The 25,297-nt window shown below is 40.9% G+C and overlaps 1 protein-coding gene and 1 long non-coding RNA gene across 3 annotated transcripts in view; both read right to left on the bottom strand.

The window, feature by feature from the left end:
• The window catches only part of LOC309394300, a 205,996-nt gene extending 190,800 nt beyond the window's left edge, over window positions 1-15,196 (bottom strand). Inside the window, exon 1 of the long non-coding RNA XR_014175718.1 lies at window positions 15,075-15,196. This is a non-coding gene — a long non-coding RNA (uncharacterized lncRNA). The remainder of the gene's footprint in view (window positions 1-15,074) is intronic.
• ADA2 (adenosine deaminase 2) overlaps window positions 1-22,559 on the bottom strand; it is a 40,224-nt gene extending 17,665 nt beyond the window's left edge. Inside the window, exons 1-3 of one of the 2 annotated variants that reach the window (XM_081957257.1) lie at window positions 22,430-22,559; window positions 10,236-10,544; window positions 8,955-9,177 (exon numbers count right to left, since the gene is read on the bottom strand). In XM_081957257.1, coding sequence (XP_081813383.1) covers window positions 8,955-9,177; window positions 10,236-10,542 — 530 coding nt within the window. In that variant the 5' untranslated portion in view covers window positions 10,543-10,544; window positions 22,430-22,559. Of the gene's footprint in view, window positions 1-8,954; window positions 9,178-10,235; window positions 10,552-22,429 lie in introns of those variants that run through there. The other variant, XM_081957256.1, reaches the window with a different exon arrangement.
• Between the last annotated feature and the right edge of the window lie 2,738 nt (window positions 22,560-25,297).

Raw genomic sequence — 25,297 nt, 5'->3', positions numbered from 1 at the left:
CTTTCTCCACCCAACATCTGAAAGCATGTGATCCCCCTTTTCTGTTCAGGAGCTCAAGCCATGTGATCCTGTCCACCATTAAAACCATCTTTCCAAGCAGCCTCCATGTTTCCAGTGTCTTTTTCCCCACTTGGAACTGAACCCAGAAGGACATTTCTTCCAACAGCATCTCATGAGATTAGCACTAATGTTGGCTGACTCTGGGGCTTGGGAGAAAAGCTTCCTTCTTCTTATGAAACTGAGCAGAAGGAATGAGAGGAAAGCTGCTTTCTGAAAGCTGCCTGGGAAACATTCAGTAAAACCTGGCTAATGGGTTACGCTTCATTTTGGATTCACATAATGACATAAGTTATGTATCTAATTCACATAAACTAGAAATACAGGCTAGATTCATAAAAACACATCATGTCACAAAAATATATGGAAGGTCAATGTGCACAAGGACCCACTAACTCTTCAACTAACTTGGCTGTGCCATTCAATATACCACGTTTAATTTCAGTTTATAGCTTGATATTTGGCAATCTTATTGTCAAATTTAGACGATGAGAACATCTCGACTATATTAGCTGTAAGACCAAAGGGCTGCCACACGAGGTGGTGAGTTCATTTGCAAGTCTTCAGGTAGGGCCTGGATGGGCTGTTGGAAATGCTGGAGTGGATCATCCACTGAGTAGACAACTGGACTGGATGACCTCAAACATCCCTTCTAAACATAAGATTCTATTACCAAAAAATGAATTCGAGTACCGAACAATTTCTACACTCATAAATATTTGTTCTAAGGACAGAATGGTGAACCCATAGCATGTGTGCCACAGGTGGCACGCGGAGCATATCTGCCGGCATTCGAGCTGTCAGCCCCAGTGCGCATGCGCGTGCAGGCAGGCTGATGTTTGGCCTTCCAGAAAGCCAGGGGAGACTGTTTTCACCCTTCCCAGGCTTCAGGAAAGCCTCCAGAGTCTGGGGAGAGTGAAAACCAGGCCCAACGGGCTACCACAATTTCGGAGATGACCCGTTACCGGCTTCCAGAGGGCCTCTGGGGGGCCGAGAGAAGCCGTTTTTGCTTTCCCCAGGCTTCCGGAAAGCCTTCGGAGGACAAAAAATGAGTCGGTCCAATGGGACAACTGGAAATTTGGAAATGATCCGTTTCTGGCTTCTGGAGGGGCGCCAAAGGGTTGGGGAGGGGGCGTTTTCACCCTCCCCAGGCTTCAGGAAACAAACTTCCAGTAGGCCTGTTGGGCCTGTTTTTCACCCTCCCCAAGCTCCGGAGCTTTCCTGGACCCTGGGGAGGGCGAAAACAGCCTCCCCCGGCTCCCCAGAGAAAATACGAATCTCAGCTTGGAGGCAAGTAGTGCGGTGCAGGTGGGGGGGGGGGCGGTTGTGCGCGCGTGCACATGTGGGAGCACACTTTGCATTACGGGGGCCGGCACCCATGTGTGCCCTTGCATTTTTGGCAACCAACAACAAAAAGGTTACCTATCACTGTTCTAAGGCCTCTAAAATGTTTTGATATAATTTCAGTGTTCAGTTTTCATCAGTACTCTTGCATTTCCTTTGGACTGGGTAAGTCCAGTTTATTACATCATAAGACATGTCCGTCTAGTGTCTTTTGACTCATTATCACACCCCCAAGTGAATAAGATGCAAATATGCTCATTATATGAAGGAGAAATATGCAAATCAAGTTTGTCTCATGCTGTGGCTCCATCCAAGCCCTTCACAATAAACCAGGGTTTCACCCAGGGCCCAGATCACATTCCTTCACTATGACAACTGTGACCAGGTCCTATAAGTAGTTAATGGTTGGTGCCTTTCTTAATCAGAGCCTGATCAGTGGAAAAATACACATTTTTCACAAGCAAACAACACCTAGATTGAATTTCCCCCATCATGCCTGTCATTATTATTAATGTGGCAGCCGTGGCAAGGGGGGCGTTCCACCAGGTCCGCCTGGTGCGCCAATTGCGCCCCCTACTGGACCGGAGTGCCCTGCGCACGGTCACTCATGCGCTGGTGACGTCTCGCCTGGACTACTGCAATGCCCTCTACATGGGGCTTCCCTTGGGACGCATCCGGAGACTGCAGCTAGTTCAGAACGCAGCCGCGCGGGTTATTATGGGAAGTACACGTTACTCCCACGTAACACCTCTCCTGCGCGAGCTGCACTGGCTACCTGTGGCCTTTCGGGTGCGTTTCAAGGTATTGATCACCATCTTTAAAGCGCTCCATGGCATAGGACCTAGTTATCTGCAGGATCGCATCCTACCACACACGTCCCTGCGACCTATCCGCTCACACAGGGAGGGGCTCCTCCTGGTGCCGTCTGCTAGGCAATGCCAGCGGGCGACGCCTAGGAGTAGATCCTTCTCTGTGATGGGCCCAACCCTCTGGAATGACCTCCCCCCAGACATTCGAACTACCACCGACCTCCGTTCCTTCCGGCAAAAGTTAAAGACTCACCTATTTCAATCAGCTGGCCTGGCACTTTCTTAGTTTTACCTCCCGGGGATTTATTTTATTTTAATTGGGTTTGGGGTTTTAATTGTGATGTTTTTAGGATTAGAATATATTTATTTCTTAGTACAGCCTTTCTCCCCCTCCAAATGTATCTTAAATGTATTTTATTATTATGACCGATTTTATTTGTATTGACTGTACACCGCCCCGAGTCCCTTTCTGGGAGAGGGGCGGTCTAAAAATCTAAGAAAGAAAGAAATAAATAAATAAATAAATAAATAAATAAATAAATAAATAAATAAATAAATAAATAAATAAATAAATAAATAAATAAATAAATAAATAATCATAATAATATTTGTGCTCCTACAACTTACAAGAAATAGTGCTGTCAATTATCATCAACTGGGTAGCAATGGGTCTGGTCCAGAGGTGGGTTTCTACCGATTCGGCCCGGGTCGGCTGAACCAGTAGTAATTTGGCCTGCCACGCCCCCAAACTGGTTCTCCTACGGGGCTGTCATCTTGTTTTTCGGTTCTGCGCATACGCAGAACAATTGTAATTGCAGAAATTTATTTTTTCCCCTTTTTTAACGTTTTGTGCATGTGCAGACCTATTTTTGTGCAAATGCGCCAGTGGTGGGTTACAATCGGTACACCCGGTATGGGCATACCGGTGCCTGCTGGGAACAGTGGGTACCATTCCGGTACGGTGTTCCGGAGGGCCAACCCGCCATCCTTACCTATATTTGAGCTCTTCGGGGCTTCCGTGCACGTGTACGGCGCATACTGCGCATTCGCGACGCTCCGCCGAGCAACTGGAGCGTCGAGGAGCATCGCAGACAGTAAGTATGCATGCCCGCGCTGCACACATTCATGTGGTGGATGCCGGGCCCCGTTGCATCCTACCAGTTGCAATGGGATCCGGAAGCTGCCACTGAAATGCGCACAGGCGCACACCGAACTGGCAGTAATGCTGGGAGCAACCCATCCCTGGTCAAACAGATAGGATGGGAGAGCACAAAATGAATTCTCTTTGCCACACATTTAAAGGATCAGCTGCTGTTTCCCTGCGCAAGAAGTCCTTCCTATGCTTTCAACTGCAAGTCATGTTTCATTCCCTTATGAAGCGGGATGGGAGGACTAGATTAAAAGTGTGGGGAAGGAAGCTAAAAACCCAATAGCCCTAATTTGCTCAGGGTATTTTCTTTCTCTTTCTTTCTTTTTTAAAGTGTCCACCAGTCAAGGAATTCAAAGTTAAGGTTTCCACAGCAACCTTAACTCTGCCCTCTTGTGCATAACAATGGGGGTCTTTCGTTACATTAGCAGACAAAAGATTGGGCAATGCAAGAAACTACTCCATAAACAATGCAACATAATAGAAAGGAAATGAACCATAGCACGCACAGCAGCATTTTCTACTCGTTTATATGTGGTAGTAACTGCCATTTCAGCTCTATTCTGAGAAGAACTGCTTATGTAGTGGACATAGCAAACATCACCCTAGAAACCAGGAATGAATGAAGGGCAGAGATGCATCTTTTACAAAGTTATCTGAAGATACAAGGAGCAGCCAAGAAGGATCGTTTTAAAAGACAGAGCTCCTTCAGCTCAGCAGGGAGCTGTCACAAAGATTTGGCAAAAATAAAATGTAATAAAATCGGAGAGAAAATCTTAAACTGTAGGGTTTTTTTTAATGAACACAATTTTGGGCAACATGATAATATTTATTCAAAATAAGTCATATTATATCCTACTCAAATAGCATAGAATTGCATTTTAAAGACCGATATGTATTCTGTGTGACAGTACAGGTAGTACAGTTCATTTAGTGATTGTTCTTTTGGAAGAAATGTCCTTCTGGGTTCAGTTCCAAGCGGGGGGAAAGACACTGGAAACATGGAGGCTGCTTGGAAAGACGGTTTTAATGGTGGACAGGACCACATGGTTTGAGGTCCTGGGGGAAAAGGTGATCGCATGCTTCGAGATGTTGGGTGAAGAAGAAAACGAAAAAGAAGAAGCTTGCTGAGAGTTCCTGAGTTTTTTATACTCTCTATTTGGCCCCACTCTGTTTCCTGTTCCTGTGTAAAAAATGTATTCTGATTGGTTGCATGGATCCATGCAGGGGCAACTCTTTAGGCTGTGCTTTGAGTCCAGGTTTGGTTGAGCATTGCTTCTTCCCAGGTGCCCTGTGGTGAGATGGCTAATATTATCATGCCTTAATCCCATCGCCCTGGAGCTGAAGGAGGGGAGATCTTCATTACTTAGAATAGACTGGCTCAGGCATTTTAATGGCCCATTGACAAAGGTGGGGGCTATTAAGAGTGAGTCTGTTTCCTGCCTAAAAACACGTTTCTCCATTTCTGATCCAGGGAAATGTAATATTCTGCCTTTTCAATATTTCCCAGGATATTTCATTCTTCTAGGAGAGGGGTGGGTGCTAACTTCCTACAATTCAAAGTTACAATAGCACTGGAAAAAAATAACTTATGACCATTTTTCACACTTGCAACTGTTGCAGCAATACAATACAATAGTAGAGTTGGAAGGGAACTCGGAGGTCTTCTAGTCCAACCCCCTGCCTAGGCAGGAAACCCTATACCAGCGATGGCGAACCTTTTTTGGCTCGCGTGCCACAAGTGGGGGGAGCGCAGGGGGGGTCATGTACAGGCGTGCCACGCCCATAATGCAATGCGCGACCCCCCCAGTGTGCATGCACGCACAACAGGCACCCCCCCCATTTTTACATGCTTTTTTCGCCCTCCCCAGGTTCCAGAGGCTTTATAGGAGCCTGGGGAGGGCGAAAAGAGCCTCCCCCCTCCCCCCTGGAGGCCCTCTGGAGGCTTCAGGTATCGTCCGGAGGCTTCCCTGAAGCCTTCGGAACGCTTAAAACGACCCTCCGAGCAAAGCAGAAGTCACTTCCGGTTTGCTCGGAGGGTCGTTTTAAGCGTTCCGAAGGCTTCAGGGACTGTCCGGAGGCTTCCCTGACGTCTTCGGAACGCTTAAAACGACCCTCCGAGCAAACCAGACGGTCCCTGAAGCCTCCGGAGGGCCTCCGGGGGGGGGGGGCGGGGGAGGCTCTTTTCACCCTCCTCAGGCTCCTATAAAGCCTCTGGAGGGCGAAAAATGGCTTTTAAAAACGGTGAACTCAGCTGACAGGGCAGCACCTCGCGTGCCCTGACAAATGGCTCCGTGTGCCACCTGTGGCACGCGTGCCATAGGTTCGCCATCACTGCCCTATACCATTTCAGACAAATAGCTATCCAAATCTTCTTAAAGACTTCCAGTGTTGGAGCATTCACAACTTCTGGAGGCAACTTCTGTTCCACTGATTCATTGTTCTCACTGTCAGGAAATTTCTCCTCAGTTCTAAGTTGCTTCTCTCCTTGATTAGTTTCCACCCATTGCTTCTTGTTCTACCCTCAGGTGCCTTGGAGAACAGTTTGACTCCCTTTTCTTTGGGGCAGCCCCTGAGATATTGGAACATTGCTATCATGTCTCTCCTAGTCCTTCTTTCTATTAAACTAGACATACCCTGTTCCTGCAACCGTTCTTCATATGTTTTAGTCTCCAGTCCCCTAATCATTTTTATTGCTCTTCTCTGCACTCTTTCTAGAGTCTCCACATCTTTTCTACATCGTGGCGACCAGAACTGAATGCAGTATTCCCATGGTCTCTTCATCAAAATTCAGATGCTAGGCAACTGACACATATTTATGACTGTTGCAATGTCCCAGGGTCATGTGATCTCCTTTTGCAAACTTCTGACAAAGGGAAAGCCAGATTCACTTAACAACCATGTTACTAACTCAACCACGGCAGTGATACACGTAACAACTTTCTTTACAAGAAAGGTCATAGCATTGGCAAAATTCACTTAACAACTGTTTCACTTAACATGAACTTTTGGGCTCAACTGTGGCCATAGGTTGAGGACTATCTGTATTGCCATTCACATTTTAATCTCAGCAAAATTTTGTCCTTGCAAAAGCAAGATGTCCTTGTTCTCCTTCTCTCTTCAGAAAAGAGAAAGTGTCATTTGTTTGGTGAAATGAACCAAACAAACGTGATGGGTTTGTAATTCCTCCACGGAATGTTTACTATGTGTAGGAAAATGGATGGAGAAATTTAAAGAGTGTCAAATGCTGGCAGAAAGTGAATAGATGATATACAGCCTTGCTGTGAGGAATTCCTGTTTGTCAGTAGAAGCAAAACTGGCTGGATAACAGAGCAGGAGAGCTGGGAATACCAGGAGAAGCCTAAAAGTTGAATGCAGCAGGAATGGAGCACTTAAGAAGGCTTTGGGATACAACAAAAAGAGATAGGGTCAAGAATGAATGGGTGAAGAATGAATGTAGACTGAACACAAATCCGTGTGAAAGGAGTGTGTTGATATGGCTTGGCCGCACGGTAAGAATGAATGAGAACTGAATTGCAAAACAAACACATGAAGGAAGAATGTATGGGTCGAGAGGAAGAAGAAACAGAATCAGGGCTGGATGGAGTTGGCGAGATCTTCACAACAAAAGAATCTTAAAAAATAAAAGGCAATGTTTCGAGGTACAGCATGAAATCAAGGATGAGATGAGTTATACAGATAAGAAAATCTGGAGAGGGGGAATTCATTTTCCTATATATTGGATTTAAGTGTACCACTTTTCCTTTTCCTTATTTCATGCCGTTCTTTCCCTTTGCTTGCTATTTATTATTCCTTCCCTGTATTTTGGATTAAATTGCTTATCCAAACAAGGGAACTGCACGATGGTTATGTATGTATGAATGTAAAGTGACTTTCACAGGACTGAATAAATTGGGTATTCTTGCTTGATTTTAACTAATGTGAAATATTGCCATAGTCAGCAGATTCTGGGGAGGGGGGGCAGGGTAACACACATTTTCTCAGTTCCGACTTTCATGCAAAATGCATGTTGTATATTTGATGTAACAGTGGTCTGTCTCTCTTTTTAGGTTTAATTTTTAATTAGGCTTAATTAAAGGCTTAAATGGTGGGACGTGGTGGCTCAATGGATAAGATGCTGAGTTTGTCGATCAGAAGGTCGGCAGTTCAAATCCCTAGCTCCGCGTAATGGAGTGAGCTCCCGTTACTTGTCCCAGCTTCTGCCAACCTAGCAGTTCAAAAGCATGTAAAAATGCAAGTAGAAAGATAGGAACCACCTTTGGTGGGAAGCTAACAGCATTCTGTGTGCCTTTGGTGTTTAGTCATGCCGGCCATATGACCATAGAGACGTCTTCAGACAGTACTGGCTCTTCGGCTTAGAAACGGAAATGGGCACCGCCCCCTAGAGTCAGGAATGACTAGCATGCATGTGCAGGGGAACCTTTACCTTTATTAAAGGCTTAAATACATTAATTAAATCCTTTTGAGAAGAGAGGGAAAATGTATATTTGCGAATTAGCAGTTTGCCATCAAATGCAATGGTCCAATCTCTGTAAATTATAGAAGGTTCAATAAGGAAACTCAAGGGTCACACGTCTTCTGGAAGACATGTGTTGTCCACCTTGTATATAAATCAAGTAACTGAGATTCAATAGGCAAAAACGTGGAAGACTTTCATTTGCAGCAGGTCCTTGAATCACTTTCTACTTATATTTTTTTTTGCCCCTTAACCCATCAAGCAATAACTCCTGAGCCTACCCATGCTTACTACATATTAACTGTACATATTGCTTCTAAGTAAAATCTCCCATTCTGTGACTTAATGTATCATTTTGTGTTTGCACATGGGATGGGTACAAAATTAGCTTTGATCTCCATCATAGCCAGAAATAAAATTATCAACTTTCTCCATGTTTAAAACATACACAGTTCCATCAATCTTTTAGTTTTTATGAATCATTCTTAAAATAAGATGATGCAATCTGGCCAGGGAACTGGGAATGAAATCTGACTACAGCAATGCTGAATCCAAAATATTCAATAACCAGGTAGGGCTTAGAGTGAGGGTTGAAGCTGGCATGGTAGGATAGTCTTCAAAATGTGGTGCAGATGCCCTCCACATCCAAGGCTGAGAAACAGACAGCCAAGAATCCACTTTCACATAGTAAATAAACATAAGACATTATGAAAGGCTTGGTTGCTTCTTCATTATTAGGTTTCCTAGTATCTGCAATTAAAACAACATATCTGTCCCAGCAGCTTTGACCTTGATTCCTCTATTGGTATAGTCTGAATGCTGGTTGAATTTTGAAACAGATCTACTTCCATGCCCTGAATGAAGCTCTTTTATGAACAATACTCCTTATATTGAAAAAATAAAGAACTAATACATCTAAACCATTATAGTGAGTCAAAACCAGTGGTGGGATACGACCGGTACGCCCCGGTATGGACGTACAGGTGCCTGCTGGGAGCACTAGCTGCACATTCAGTGAATTGCAGTCCCAGCACATCTGGAAGAGGCCTAACCTGGGGAATGAAGAAGCCACATAATAGTGTAAATATGCTTGTAACCAATCAGAAATATTTTCACCCACCTCTTATCAAATGCACACAGATCCTTCAGACTCTTGCGGTAGGTCTTGAGCAAAATCCACTTGGAGCAAGAAGGCACTTTTTTGGGACGAGAAGGCTTTGAAAACTTGAATTGAATAGTCGACTCACGGCAGAAGGAGACGTAACAGTCAGGCAGGTAGCTTGCATTATATACCAGCCACTCAGGACTCACCATAGCATAGTTGTGAACATGTAAAAGGCCACCTGTTGGCAAGGAAGAAGGAAGTGGACAAAGGAAAACAAGACCATGGATTGGATTGCTTTGTCAAGACAAAGAAGCTATCTGTACCTAGTGCAATATAGTGATCTGACCGGTGTGGGTGAGGAAGCCTATAAGTCACTACCCTGTTTCCCTGAAAATAAGCCCTCCCCTGAAAATAAGCTCTCCCCGAAAATATTGCAACACAGCAGCAGCCATGAGGTGACCATGCTCGCCGCCTCCTGAACCTCAAAAATAAAAAGACCTTCCTGAAAACAAGGCCGAGCGCTTATTTCGAGAGTCAAAAGAAAATAAGACCCTGTCTTATTTTCGGGAAAACAAGGTAGCTGAATTGTCTCAAACACTAGAAAGCTAGGAAGAGGAATACTGTTTAAAGATAAATTGGCTCTGTACAAGTTTAGATTGAAATGGCAAACACAAACCCTAGCCAATAACACTGTGCAAAGGCTACAATGCTTAGATTGCACCATTGTCCATCTTTAGCAAACAAAGATTGTATTTATTTAAAATTAGCAAACTACCATAAACTATCACAAGTTCTGGTAACTCAAGCCAGGATATTTTTTCAGGGTAAAATTTTTCAATGGAATTGAATGCTTTGGGAATTGGCAAAAGGGGACGGATAGCATCTATTGAGATGCTGTAATAGTAGATCACTCCATTGGGCTGGAGGTTAGGCACATAGAAGTAGATTAGTTATTTATTTTTTGTTTTGCGTAATAAACTAACATCATGTAAATATTGAAAGAAAACAGTCAGCATTTGAGTCCGTGGTTTGTACCTTAACTGGAATACTCAAACAAGCTGGGAAAATAATTTTACCTATAATTGTAAATTTAAAAAACTGTCTGCAACTAATTTTAAGACTTTTTTTAAAAAAACAAAAGCTTTATAGTTGGAAAGAAGCAGATCATTTATAACAGTCGCCATTCCTTTACTTCGTAGTTTATTTTAGTCCATGCTCAACAATATAACCAACCAAATTATCTGCCTACTTAGCATGAAATTCATGCAGATGCTGATGAAATCAGGAATGATTTACCTTTGGGCATTTTTTTCAAGATGTCAAACACGGCACTTTGTTCAATTAAATCTTTAGCCTTGAAGAAATGCATAGCCGGTGGAAATAACCCAGTTTCCATAGCTTTCTTCATTTCTGCTTCTTTCAGTTTCATGAGCTTGCTTTTGAAAGCTTCTTCCTCTGGTCGTAGGATAAGGTCTCCACCTGTACGCCGGGCTTTCTCCATCTCAAGTAGCTTCTCCCGATTAGGCAATTGGAGGGTTACACAAAAGGAAACACAACTGAAAAAAAGGATCAGCCAACCTCCGAAACTCTGCACAACTTTCATTGCTACGGGGGCACAACCTAAAAAACATGGACACAAATGCAAACAATTTTTTTTTAAAATCTAAATTTTCTTAAGTATAGGAAACAACTGGAAAAGTCCGAGAGACCTGTTTTCAAAAACATGTTCTCGGCTTGACACCAAAGGAGCTTACGTTTTAGAGATTCAAATCTTAATTTAAGGGTTCGAGAAGTTCTCCAAGAGATTTTCCAGCCCACAATAATAATTTGCACAATAATAGTTTGACCAGGGGTGAAATTCAGCAGGTTCTGGAGAACCGGTAGAGGAAATTTTGAGTAGTTCGGAGAACTGGCAAATACCACCTCTGGCTGGCCCCCGAGTGGGGAAGGAATGGGGATTTTGCAGTATCCTTCCCCTGCCGCAGCCACCAAACCACGCCCACAGAACTGGTAGTAAAAAAAAAAATGAATTTCACCACTGAGTTTACCCTCACAAAGGGTCCTTAAAAGCTCACTTGGGGGACACCCTAGGGATGGCTTGCTGCTGGTATTGCTGCTGGTTCGCTTCATGTGCGCTTTGCACATGCACTACTCACGCATGTGCATTAGATTGTAAATTCCTAAAAAATTGCTAAAAAACATTCCCCGGCAACTGAGGAAACCAGTTCGGGTGCATGGTAAACCTGGGTTGCTGCCGGTTCTGCGATCTAGGCCTAAATTCCACTACCGGTTCGCCTGAACCGGTGCAAACTGGTAGCAATCCATCTCTGAGACACATACACACCCAGTTTACTTACTGATGATTTTTCCTTCCTTGGGCTTGGCAAAAGCTCTTTCCCAAGCAAAAAGCCAGAGTTTCTCAATAACATATAGGTAGCCTGGCTGTGTGTGGAAACTAATCCTCCAACATAGAATGAAGTAGATCTACTAGAGGTTGCAATGCCTTTATTGTTTCAGGCAGACCATAGAATTCCTCATCCCTCTTTAAATAAAGGAGGAAGCCTTGAGAATGGTAATGAATTACAGAAAAAAGTACAATTGTCATGCTCACTTAAGCAAAAATTAGTATTACTCACGATGAGAAGTATGCATGCACGGAACTGGACCACATAAGAATTTAGAGATCACCACCTCTCTGCCTCTCAGCTACGTTAGCATTAGTGCTTTAGGGCCTTGGACCCAATTCAGAACAAGGAGTCTTGATGCAATGGACATCTAACAGTTCAGTTTTATAAAGGATAGTGGAAGTAAAAAGAACTTTTTGAATGGACTGTGTTGAATAGGCTGCTTACAGATAGTCCTCGACTTACAACCACAATAGAGCCCAAACTTTCTGTTGCTAAGTCAGAAATTCGTGAAGTGAGTTTTGTCCCATTTTACAACTTTTTCCCCCCGCGTTTGTTAAGTGAATCATTGCAGTTGTTAAGTTAGTAACACGGTTGTTAATTGAATCTGGCTTCCCCATTAACTTTGCTTGTCGGAAGGTTGCAAAAGGTGATCACATGACCCCAGGACATCACAACTGTCACATGAAGCAGTTGTCAAGCATCCGAATGTAAATCACGTGACCATGGGGATGCTGTATTGGTCGTAAGAATGAAAAATGGACATAAATCGCTTTTTTCAGTGCTGTTGTAACTTCAAATGGTCACTAAATTAATGTTGCAAGTTAAGGACTACCTATATTCAGATGCATATTACTGCGGACGCAGTGGCTCAGCTGAACTTGTCGATCAGAAAGGTCCGCAGTTCAGCAGTTCAAATCCCTAGCGTCACGTAACGGAGTGAGCTCCCGTGACTTGTCCCAGCTTCTGCCAACCTAGCAATTCAAAAGCAGGTAAAAAATGCAAATAGAAAAATAGAAACCACCTTTAGTAGAAAGGTAACAGTGCTCCATGCACCTTCAGCATTTAGTCATGCCAGCCACATGGAGACATCTTTGGACAGCGCTGGCTCTTCGGCTTTGAAACGGAGATGAGTTGGGAATGACTAGCACATATGTGCAAGGGGAACCTTTAACTTATTGATTTATTATTTTTAAGAAAGTAGGAAAGGCTGATGTAAGCCCTTAACGGGCGAAATAGTAAGTTGAGTAGAGTAGAGGACAATCACATTTCTTACATTAGCAGAGCGAACATAGGCATCAGAAACAGGGAGCTGTGATGCCTATACAATTATTGCCCAATCATCTCAGACACAAAAAAACTAGTAGAAGCATTTTCAAAGTAGTTCTGTTTGGTGCCTCTAATTTTTTGTGCCAGTTCTTCCTTTTCCAGTAGATCTATTTTATGTTTAATTGTATCCATTTTTATTTTAACATCTTTTTTTTGTGGAGGTTTCTGTAGCTTTTTTTCAATTATTTTATAATCGTTCTCTAGAGCTTTGTGTGGTCTTTTCTTTAAATTTCTCTTCCTTATGTATAATCTATTATCAGACCTCTAACAACAGCCTTCATTGTATCCCAAAGATTCTGCATTGATGTATCTTCTTTTCTATTTTATTTAACAAAAAAGGCCAGTTCTTTTTCCATTTTCTGTACAAAGTCTTTTTCTCGATATTATTTAATGTCCATCTAGATCTTGTCCTTTGGCCCTTCCATTTGATTGTAATTGGATTATGATCCACCCAGGTGCTTGTTTCAATCTCAATTTCTTGTACCTTACAGGTCAGTTCCGTTGAGGCCCATATCATAGCGATTCTGGAAAATGATGAATGTCTATTTGAATAAAAAGTATATTGTTCTTTTGTAGGATTTCTTTCTCTCCAAATATCTTTTAAATTTGTTTCATCTATCATCCTGAAAAAGGATTTCGGAAGCAAATTTCTCTTTAACTTTGTTGTTTTGTGTGTTTTGCAGTCCATGTTCTGGTTTACAATGCCATTTAAGTCTCCCATCATACACATATCAACATAGTGCAAATCAGAAATTTTTTGTGGAGTTTTTTTGTAAAATTCATCTTGTTTTGCATTAGGAGCATAAATTGCAATTAAGAGTATTTTTTTAATATTATCCATAATTTCCACCATCAAAATTCTTCCCTCTTCATCTGTATAAATTAGTTTCGCTGGAATATTATCTTTAATGTAGAAGATCACTCCTCTTTTCTTACAGTTCGCCAGTGTAGTAAACATTTTTCCAAGCTTTGATTGTGCTAGTAGGTATTCATATCTCTTTTGAATATGCATTTCTTGTAGGCAAATTATGTCAAATTTTAGCTTTTCTAATTTGTGAAATATTTTCCTTCTTTTAATTGCTGAATTAAGTCCGTTTATATTGATTGTCACCATTTTTTTCCTCCATGTTTATACTTTATATACAGGATTTATAGCTCGAGTTGATCTGGGTTCTCATTGTTCTCTGAGATTTACGCCACCCACCGTGCCTTCTTCTTTATCAATTCCGCCTACAGCACCTTCTATTTTTTCAATCTCAATTATGGGTGCCTCCAGTAGTTGTACCAATAGTTCTTCTTTTCCAGTTTTCTCAGCCATTTCTCTAAAGTGTTCTGCATAGAAAGCTTCTGCCTTATTGATTGTGTCTATTCTGTATCTTTGTCCTTGCCATACAAATAATAGACCTTCCGGTATGAGCCATCTATAATTAACACCTTTTAAAATCAGAACCTTGGTCAAAAATTGATATTCTCTTTCTTCTCTCTCACTTTTCTTGAAATTTGTTTCAGAACTACAATCTCTTTGCCTTTATATTCTAATTTTCTATCTCTCGTTTTCTGTAATATTTGTAATTTAGTTGCTTTCTTAGTAAATCTTACATGGACTTCCCTTGGAAGGGCATTTCTCATTGCATATCTTGTATATACTCAGAACACTTCATCTATGCTATCCATTATCTTCTCTTGGGATATCTCAAATACATTTATCAAAATTTCAGATATTATTTGTACTAGGTTCTCTCCTCTTTCTTCTTCTATGTTTTGAAATTTTAAGAATAATTCAGACCTATCCATTTTCCATCCTAATGATCCACTACTCTCCCTTTCCACATGCTGTCCATTTGCTGTCAAACTCCTCAACCATCTCTTCTTGTTGAACTTTTTCTTCAATTTTTTGGATTCTGTCCTCGTATTTCATCATCCAATGTTGCATATCTTCTATTTTTCCTTCTGTTTTAGCTATTTTTTGTTCTATGCTTTCAGTTTGTTGCTCTATTGTCTCAATTTTTTTTCTATACTCTCAGTGTTCTTTACAATGGTATCTAACTTTTCATTCTTGCAATCATCTCCTGTTTGTAATTTCTGTATCGCTTGCATAATTGCCTCTAAGGTTACTCCCTTCTCTTTTTCTTGTTGAAGCATCGACTGTATTGATCTTTGTCCTCCTGCAGGTGAGGAGGCAGGGGTTGTTGTTGTAGTACCAACAGGTGTTATCTTTCTACTCATGTTCTAGGTTTTTTCTTTTGTATTTTAGTCCAATTAGTCTAATTAGTATCACAAAGATTTAAGCATCAGAAGCATACATTGCATTGCTACCCAAAGAGGAGACTGATTTAACACAAACCAAGAACTACAGAGCAATCTCTTTATTAAATTAATAACAATACAATGAAAGACTGACATACATATGAATTGAATAGTTTAGAATATTTTGTTTTAAAATGAAGGATAAGGATAATAATGAATCTATGTACATTTAATAGATGATTGGTGATATTATGCATAACTCTAAGTAGTGATGTATATTATAAAGGTATCGCTGTTGATAAATAGTTTAATAAGGAAGTAATGAAAGATTGGTATATCTATGAAGTGAGTATTTAGGATACTTTGTTTAAAAATGAAGGAATAATATTTTTGTTTGAATGTATGATGTACAAAGACAACAATGAACATAAGCATACTTGATGGATGATTAGCGGGATTATGCATAATTGAAAGTAGTGATGTATAAACAAACAGTTGGTAAATTCTTTTATACTGTAAAAATAATCAGAATGAGATAAGTGATTTCATAAAGGTATATTGTTCTTAAATAGTCAATCAAGAATGCAAGGGAATTAGGGTCGCTGAAAGGAAAGAAATATTAACTGTAATTGAATATATGATGTAAAATGAAAGTGAGGTACCTAGTTATATTAGATGGAAAATTTGTGACTGTATACGTAATTGAAAATATGCACAAAAGCTTGTAACCAAAAGACATGCTATGTAATGGATGAGAATTTTTTATGTTGTCTTTTATGTTTAAAAATTAAAAAAAATTAAAAAAAACTAGTAGAAGAAAAAAGATAGTTCTAAGGGGAACTCAACAAATTTGCAGATGACACCAAGTTGGGGTGGGGGAGGGCTAAAATTTTGGAAGGTAGACTCAAGATTCAAAAGGATCTTGATAAGACTTGAGCATTAGGCCCTATCTAACAAGATGTAGTTCAGTGGTAAGGAAAGGAAGATCCTGTACTTAGGCTGGAAGAAACAAATGTACAGTACAGAGTAATCAGTACCAGACTCAACAGTAGTAGTAATTAATTGTGTGTGAGAGAGCTACGTGTCCTACTGGATCACTACTTAAGCATGAGACAGCAATGCGCTACAGCAGCCAAAAAAAGCCCATGCATTTCTAGGTTGCAGCAATAAAGGGATACCATCAAGATCACGAGAAGTGATAATGCTACTTTATACTGCACTAGTGAATCCACACCTGAAATACTGTGTACAGCTCTGGTCACCATGATGCCGAGACCCTTGAAAGTGTGCAGAGAAGATGATCAAGGCCATGGAATAGAATGGGAATGGGAATGGGAAGGGAAGGGAAGAGAGTAGAGTAGAGTAGAGTAGAGTAGAGTAAAGTAGAATAGAATAGAATAGGACATTGGAGGTCTTCTAGTCCAGCCTCCTGCTCAAGCAGAAGAACCTATACAATTTCAGACAAGTGGCTGTCTAGTTTCTTCTTTAAAACCTCCAATGATGGAGTGACCATGATTTCTGAAGGCAAGCTATTCCAATTGTCCTCACTGTTAGGAAGTTTCTCCTTCATTCCAGGTTGCTTCTCTCTTTGGTTAGTTCCCAACCATTGTTTCTTATCTTGCCTTCTGGTACTTTGTAAAATAATTTGACGCCCTCTTATTTGTGGCAGTCCCTCAAATACTGGAATATTGTTATCATGTCACCCCCTCATTCTTTTCTTTAGACTAGCCAAACCCAGTTCCTGCAGCCATTTCTTCATATGTTTTAGTCTCCAGGCCTTCGATCATCTTAGTTGCTCTTCTCTGAACTTTTTACAAGGTCTCAACGTCTGTATTGTATAATGTATAATTGTATATTGGACGTTTGAGGGAGCTAGGTATGTCTAGTCTATTGAAGAGAAGGATTAGGGTGGACACAATAACTGTCTTCCAGTACAGACAGAGGTGAGTAGGCAGGGCCGGATTTTCCTATAGGCTAACTAGGCTTCAGCCTAGGGCCTCAAGATCAAGAGGGCCCTTTTATTTATCCGTGCCACATTTTTTATAAAGGTTAGTACCAATTACAACATGTTTCATTTAATATATTGATATATATCACAGTAATGATGTATTTTATTATCTCTCATGTAATTTACAAACTTAAAAATGGGAGGTGAAAGGGCCCCATAAGTGGAATAGCCTAGGGCCTCTTTTCATCTAAATCCGGCCCTGTGAGTAGGGCTGACTTATTTTCCAAACACCAGAGGGCAGGACAAGATGCAATGGGTAGAAGTTGTTAAAAAGGGATCCAACCCAGGATGAGACATTTTCTGACAGTTAGAACAATTAATCAATGAAACAGCCTGCCTGATGGAACTGTGGGTACTCAGTCACTGGAGGTTTTGAAGAATAGACTGATTATTGTCATTAGTAGGAAACCTGGATTTTACCTTCTGATAGAACTATTAAAGCAATTTCTACAGCCGTTCAGATGTAGATGCTTGGCTTGTCCAGCATTTAACCATGATCCTGAATTTGTATGAGGTCATAATTATATGTTCACCTATGCAGAGATTACGAGTACCAAAAAGGGGACTAGAAGTCTTAACCTAGGAATCCTAGAAGGATGTCATGAAACTCAAGGAGATCAAAGCTGTGGCAGGAAGGATAGCAAATAGGACTAGATAAGCCTATTTCCTTTTCTTATTCTGCATTCCTCTTCCTCCTCTACTGATACAGGCATCTTAACTCTTCCAAAAGGAGCTAACAATGAGCAGAAAAGCTTCCTTTTGAAGCTGGGAAAGCCAGCCCTAGTTTTCTGCCCAGTTGCCATAGACAAGACCTCTGAAGATTCTTGTTCTGTAGGACAACAGAAGTCATTTTTGCCTCCTTCCACTCTGACCCTGCTCTGTTGATCTTAACAATTGCTACCTGCTGGCATGCAATACAAGAGGGCCAGGGGGCTGGGCACAAAGGCCTCTTTCAGATGAGGGGTTTACCCTAAAGCAGCCAGGCTCGGAGAAGGCAGAGTGAACAGTTTTCCTTCCCCACCCACCCCCCAACCCAACCACTTTGCATTTCAATCAAAGCCAACAATCATTTTGCAATCCCCATTCTCTGCTGTTCTCTGCATTGTGAGAGTTATATCCTACCTGTCCACCACTGCCCACCAGTAGCACATGAAAAGGATACTCACAGAAGGAGAAACAGGATAAATCTTTTTCTCTTCACAGTAGTAATTTATGAGCACTTGGGGTGAAAGAATACGGATACAAATAAAGTGCCAACATACCTCACTTAATCTATAAACTAAGCATCTACAGGTAGTCCTCGATTTACGACCACCATTGAGCCCAACATTGGTTCTTAAGTGAGACATTTGTTAAGTGAGTTTTGCCCCATTTCATGACCTTCTTAACCACTGCAGTTGACAAGTTAGTAACCTGGTTGTTAAGTGAATCTGGCTTCCCGCATTGACTTTGCTTGTCAGAAGGTCTCGAAATGTGGTCACATGATCTTGGGACCCAGCAACAGTCATACGTATGGACAAAAGTTGTAGCTGTGAAAAACCGTCACAGTTGCCATTGTAACTTTGAACAATCACTAAATGAAATGTTGATGTCAAGGACTACCTGTATACACTACAGCATGGTTTCTCAACCTTGGGAACTTTAGGAAAATATATGTGGACTTCAACTCCTGAATTCCCCTGGCTGGCTGGTGAATTCTGGAAGTTAAAGTCCACAAATCTGGCTGAAGAATTTTTGGAGCTGAAGTTCACACATCTTCAAGTTGCTAAAGTTGAGAAACACTTCACTAGAGTAATGTTTCCTAACCGGTGCCTCTGAGATGTGTAGGAATGCAATTCCAATCACCCACAGCCAAAATGCCCCTGTTGTCTGGGAATTATGGGGGTTGAAACATACAGTGATATCATCAATTTGGAATCCTGTACTAATGGAATAATTATTCTTTCGTTTTCCTGATAAACTTGGAACTTTACAACAAACCATGGTTGTCTTGGCCTGAAGACATGATTATAATCTAACTTTGTAGTTTAAATAAGCCTTCAGATGGGAACTAATTCCACTCACCAGATCAATCTCTTATCCCCCATCTTATATTTATCCCTTTATACCAGTCTCATGGTCGTAACCATAGGATGATCATGCTAACTTCATGAATTAATACTAGTTACCAGGTACCTTTGGGTTAAATCTGCTTCTCTGATCACCAGTTCAAGGTCATAAGCTAAGTATGAAAATATGAATCCCTACAGTAAACAAACAAGCAAAATTAAACAAACACACACAAACCCCAAAGCAGAAACCAAAAATGTAAAAGTGCCATTTAGGAAGGGAAAAAATGGTAATTTTAATTAGAATCATATCTCAAATCTTCTTGGAAGCCTAAAGCAAACCAACATTATCTATTTAAATAAACAAAAGTTTACTAATCCACCTTGAATCTCTTTAAAAGGTTACAGCAATCTGCCCTTGGCTTTTCACTAAACTATACTGCTGGGTAGGATTATGCATGGTGAACAAGGAAATAGCTTTCTAGTGAAAATCTATTTGTAGTTAACAACATATTCTTGAGTGCTGTTAACAATCTCTTGCCTTTTGTTGCCACTCATGAATGTTCTTTTTGCCTAAAAAGAAAAACAAACCAAAGTATCTGCAATTGACACAGTATTGGGAACAATAATCTAACAGCCTTGAATAAATTTGTCAAATTTACATAGTAATCCTGTTTTATATAACATGTTAGCCGGCTACAGAAGTCTGATAAGCAGGATGTGGCCAGCACTTTTCAAATTAAAAGTAGACATGGGAATAAGAGAGGGTAGATCGGATTGGGGACACAGAATAGAAGAAAAAACAAGTTTTTCCCAGTGTCACCAGTGTCAATAGTCACACAATACATCCATAGTTAACCATACCTTGCTCAGCTTAGCCAACTTTCCAAGTTAGTACGTTGCACTTCAAAGTGTCTACACAGGCTTGGTTCACACAATATGCAACGCTAAGGTAAAGGTAAATGTTCGAGGGGACTCAAGGGGGCGGTGCTCATCTGTTTTGTAGCTGAAGAGCCAGCGCTGTCTGGAGAGATCTCATTGGTCATGTGGCCGGCATGATTAAACACTGAAGGCACCCACAACACTGTTACCTTCCCACAAAAGGTGGTCCCTATTTTTCTTCTTGCATTTTACATGCTTTTCAACTGCTAGGTTGGCAGATGCTGGGACAAGTAATGGGAGCTCACTCCGTTACAAGGCGCTAGGGATTTGAACCACCGACCTGCCGACCTGTCTGATCGACAATCTCAGCATCTTAGCCTCTGCATCCTTTTTCTTTTTGAGTTGAGTGATATTTAAACTCTGGAAGTTAGGGACATTCTAAACAATTATTTGTATGTACTGAAAAAATCATTTGTTATTCAACTACTTACATTTAGAAAATGGGGGCAGTGGTTGCAGGAAACTACTTTTACTATAGCAATTTCATTGCATAGAAAGACAGTTGACTAGACTCCACACAGAAATAAGGTAATTGATTGCTTGATTGATGAATTGATAAAAATGCTATGACCACAAAAGAACCTAACCCGAATTCTCTCTAGGGGCAAGGGTTCAGTATTTGCTAATTTAGTATTTACAGCAACTTTATGGAACATATTACCTGCCGTGAATAAGAATTTACTGCATGCTCTTTGGCTGGTCACTCAGAGAGCTGGAACTTGAATTCATCTGGAGCTGCAATTGCTGTCTTAGGGAATCTTTATTGTATTTATTTGAATTTATTAGTAGCCCAACTCCATTGTATTTTGCAATACACTCTTTTGCGTATCACACAATGAGGAGTATGGAGAAGAATAAATGTCTTCCATTGAAATTATGGAGAAAGTTAAGGATCACATTAGCACTTGATCTTAAAATTTGATCTTAAACTTAAGTCAATTGAGCAAATTCCATGTTTTAGTACTTTGCTTTTCTGTGGCAATCTAGTATCAAACAGATCAATTATAGTAGATGCATATAGTTAAAGTGCAACATCACACAACTACACTGACTTGTGACAGCAGTTGCAACCGTTCCAGTTGTAGTTGTTAGGCAAAGCTCATTCGGTCACCCCTTCCCTGTTCACTTGATTGCCACTTGCAACCTTCTGCTGTGTCTCCCATTAACTGCTTGTCAGAAGCCATGGGAGTCTTGGCGACCGTCATAATTGTGAGCCAGTAGCCAAGTTCTTGAATCCCAATCATGTGACTGCAGGAACACTGCGATGGCCACAGCAAGGAAGTTGCGGAGTTCAGCGCTGTTGTAATTTTGACTGGTTGCTGAACGAGTAATCGCTGAAAAAAGGATTACCTGTACTCATTGCAACATCAGCTAGTCAAAGTGAAAAGTTGATTAGCTTGGAATGATAGAGGTGGCATCATTCTCTCCCAAATCTAAACCAAGGTGTGAATTTTTAATCGTGACCAACTAATTTGACCAAGGTACTTCAATAAACAGATAACAAAATTTACAATAATACAATAATAATACAACAGTAGAGTTGGAAGGGACTTTGGAGGTCTTCTAGTCCAACCCCCTGCCTAGGCAGGAAACCCTATACCGTTTCAGACAGGTGGCTATCCAACATCTTCTTAAAGACTTCCAGTGTTGGGGCATTCAGAACCTCTGGAGGCAAGCTGTTCCACTGATTAATTGTTTTCACTGTCAGGAAATTTCTCCTCAGTTCTAAGTTGCTTCTCTCCTTGATTAGTTTCCACTCATTGCTTCTTGTTCTACCCTCAGGTGCCTTGGATAATAGTTTGACTCCCTCTTCTTTGTGGCAACCCCTGAGATATTGGAACATTGCTATCATGTCTCCCCTAGTCCTTTTTTCTATTAAACTAGACATACCCAGTTCCTGCAACCGTTCCTCATATGTTTTAGTCTCCAGTCCCCTCATCATCTTTGTTGCTCTTCTCTGCACTCTTTCTAGAGTCTCCAGATCTTTTTTACATCGTGGCAACCAGAACTGAATGCAGTATTCCAAGTGTGGCCTTACCAAGGCATTATAAAGTGGTATTAACACTTCACGTGAAATTTGATTGAGAGAATCTCAAAGATCATTGCTATCCATAAAATGATGTGATCTGCCTGTTCGCACAAGCAGGGACTTATGTTCCTCCTGCAAACAACTATCAGCGGGGCATGCCTGTGCTTTTGGACCATACATAGAATATGGGCACACCGTGTTCATCACGCAAGGTTATAAATTAACTGCCTACTGAGTTTAATCTCTCACAATCCCCCAAATTATAAATAGGCTGAACAGCTGACTCAACATAACATCTCAAAGCACACACACACACACAACCACTCTACCAATCTCAACAGGATTACAATTACCAAAGCATGTGTGAATGTTAAGTGTAGGATCTTTACCTCCTCCAGCAATGCAAGAATATATTTATTCTTGCAAAAGACACCTCAGATACTTGATAAGCCCTACCAGAGGCAAAAGCCCCACACACACACACACACAAACACACCCTGGGTTTTTTGAGGATTATTCCCCAAGTGAAGTCTGCATTCTCTGGTTGCCTGGCTGTACTATGGTTACAAACCTGAAAGGTACTGCCTGAGAAAGCCTCTGGATCTCCTTCCTCCTGCAGCCAGAGGCTTTTTTCAGTCTGTTGGGCCATCCTTAACAGCAGAGCAGCTACTGTAAACAACTTCCACCTGCTCCCACTTCCAACTCCTCGCCTCCTCTACAGATCAGCTGCCTTTCTCCAAATGTGCTCCTGCTGCTCTTTTCCCCCTGCTGCAGCTTCCTTATTTCTAACTGCAAGAATCTGCGAGAATCTGGTCCAGGAGTAAGCAATTTGTTTCTGTTCAAGGTGATGGTGCAGGGTCTTTCTATTGGCAGGGTATTAACCTGGTTATCCACAGAGGGTTATTGACTGAATCGGGAGTAAATGTTCACATGAGACATTGAACTAAGCACATGGGCTACAACGTGATGATAGTTTATTTGGCTTCAAATTAGCCAACTCCTTGTTAGCAAACACAGCCCTGGTTTGCAAACTCAAGACAATAAATCACTTTGGACCTGATGGTATTTCATGCCTTTTGACCTCCACTTCAAAAGTTCAGAACCAAAGATGGATGAAATGGGAGAAACTTTGACATTCTGACTAGCTATTGTTGGAAGAAATGTCCTTCTGGGTTCAGCTCCAAGTGGGGGGAAAAGACACTGGAAACATGGAGGCTGCTTGGAAAGATGGTTTAATGGTGGACAGGATCACAAGGCTTGAGTTCCTGAACAGAAAAGGGGAGGGGTCACATGCTTCTAGATGTTGGGTAAAGAAGAAAAGAGAGCGAGATGCTGAAAGTTCCTGGATTTATACTCTCTGTTTGGCCCCACCTCTCTGTTTCCTGTTCATGTGTAAGAAATGTATTTTGATTGATTGTCAGACTCCCAAGGGGCCATGCAGGGGCAACTCTCTAAGCTGTGTTTTGAGTCCAAGTTTGGTTGAGTTCCCAGATGCCATGTGGTGAGTTTCTGTAGAAGGCTAATCCTACCTTTGCTATGTAGAGTAAACTAGCTCAGGGCCCCAAATAGCCTATTGAGAAAGGTGGGGGCTATTAAGAGTGAGTCTCCTGCCTAAAAACATGTTTCTCCATTTCTGATCCAGGGAAATATAATATTCTGCCTTTTCAATATTTCCCAGGCTATTTCATTCTTCTAGGAGATGGGTGGGTGCTAACTTCCTACACTATTGAATAGGGGAATTCCAGGCTTGCTTTGTTATTATTTTTTAATCTGAAAGGGCCATCATGACTTTAAATAAAATCCTAAATTGGAAATTTACATAAATTACAGCATCTCACTAAATATGGTGGCTAGACCTTGAAACCACAATTAAAGAGTTAAATGCAGCAGAGATAAAATGATGCAACATGCATGCTTTTAGCTTCAAAGCCAAAGATGGTTAGAGAAATGCCTGCCTGTAATTGGAGGGAACCAGGTTTACAATCCTCTCCCTGGTCAATGGAACTCCCAGCCTACACCACAAGGTTGTTATGGAGATGAACATCAAAGTATATTGGGGACAGATATAATATTTGTAACAAACAGGAGTCCACGTGTGGACTAGGATCAGTAGCTTTTGAATTAGTTTTAAAGATACAAAAAAATACATTGTGCTGGATAATTGTGCTGGTAGCCTTCAAAAATATATCCATTGGACAATAATTGTCTGCCTATAGAAAAGTTCCCAAATTAAATTATAGGGAAAAATAATTACTAAAATTAACATAAAATAATTTCTTCTGTGTTTTAAAAAACAGACTAAATCTATGAAATAAATCAACTGGTTTCTTCACAAGCATCTATAAAAAGAGGAAGTGGTTTTAAGTAAAGTTACTTTATTCAAGGCAACTATAAAAGTATTAAAGCACTGGATAACTTTTCCTTTTAATATAGTGTTCCATAAACAGAGACCCTAGGGAGGCAAAAACACAATTGCATCACATAGCCATGATATAATCACACAAATGCCATAAAGCTTGTTTCGGTGCCAGGCTTGTGTTTTTTTAAAATGTGTTTAGTTTTATGACTTTTAATGTGCTTTTTATCTTATTTTTTATTGGCTGTGATAAGATGTGTGGCTATATAAACATTTTAAATAAATAAATGACATGCTCCTCCCGTCCTTATTTATGCTTCCAGATTTGTAGACATGTGATCAGTAGAACTTTCTTTTCAGCATGTTTATTTTATTGATTATATGCCATCAATTGCTGTTTGACTGTTAGCAACCATTAAGATCTGTGGTGGTGAACTTATGACACCCGTGCCAGAGGTGGCACGCAGAGTCCTCTCTGTGGGCACATGTGCCATTGGCAGCTGCTCTTCTGGTGTCACATGTGCCTCCATCAATAGCCAAGAAAGAAAACTCCCAACTCCATTGTTCGTGGAATTTAAGATACTTCTACTGGTTATGAAAAGATAGCAGTGAAAGAAAAGCAAGATCTGAGCCAAAAAGGTGCGAAGATGTATATATCAAACGATTACCCAGCATCCTCCCCCCAATTACCCCACCCCAATGTCCAATCTGCAACTCCCTAAGATGTCATGTGGGGTGCATCTTCAAAAAGCCTCATCAAGTTGGACTCACATTTATGACGGTTGCAGTGTCCAGAGTCATGTAATCATCTTTTATGACCTTTTGATCAGCAAAGTCAATGGGGAAGCCAGATTTACCTAACAACCTTGTTACTAACTTAATAACTGCAATGATTCACTTAACAACTGTGGCAAGCAAGGTTGTAAAATGGTGCAAAACTCACTTAACAAATGCCCCACCTAGCAACAGAACTGTTGGGATCAATTGTGATTGT

The sequence above is a fragment of the Natrix helvetica genome (assembly GCF_964273705.1).
Source record: "Natrix helvetica genome assembly, chromosome: 6".
NCBI classification, from domain to species: domain Eukaryota; kingdom Metazoa; phylum Chordata; class Lepidosauria; order Squamata; family Natricidae; genus Natrix; species Natrix helvetica.
The sequence above is the reverse complement of the archived record's forward strand: the minus strand, read 5'-3'. Positions and strand labels throughout refer to the sequence as shown.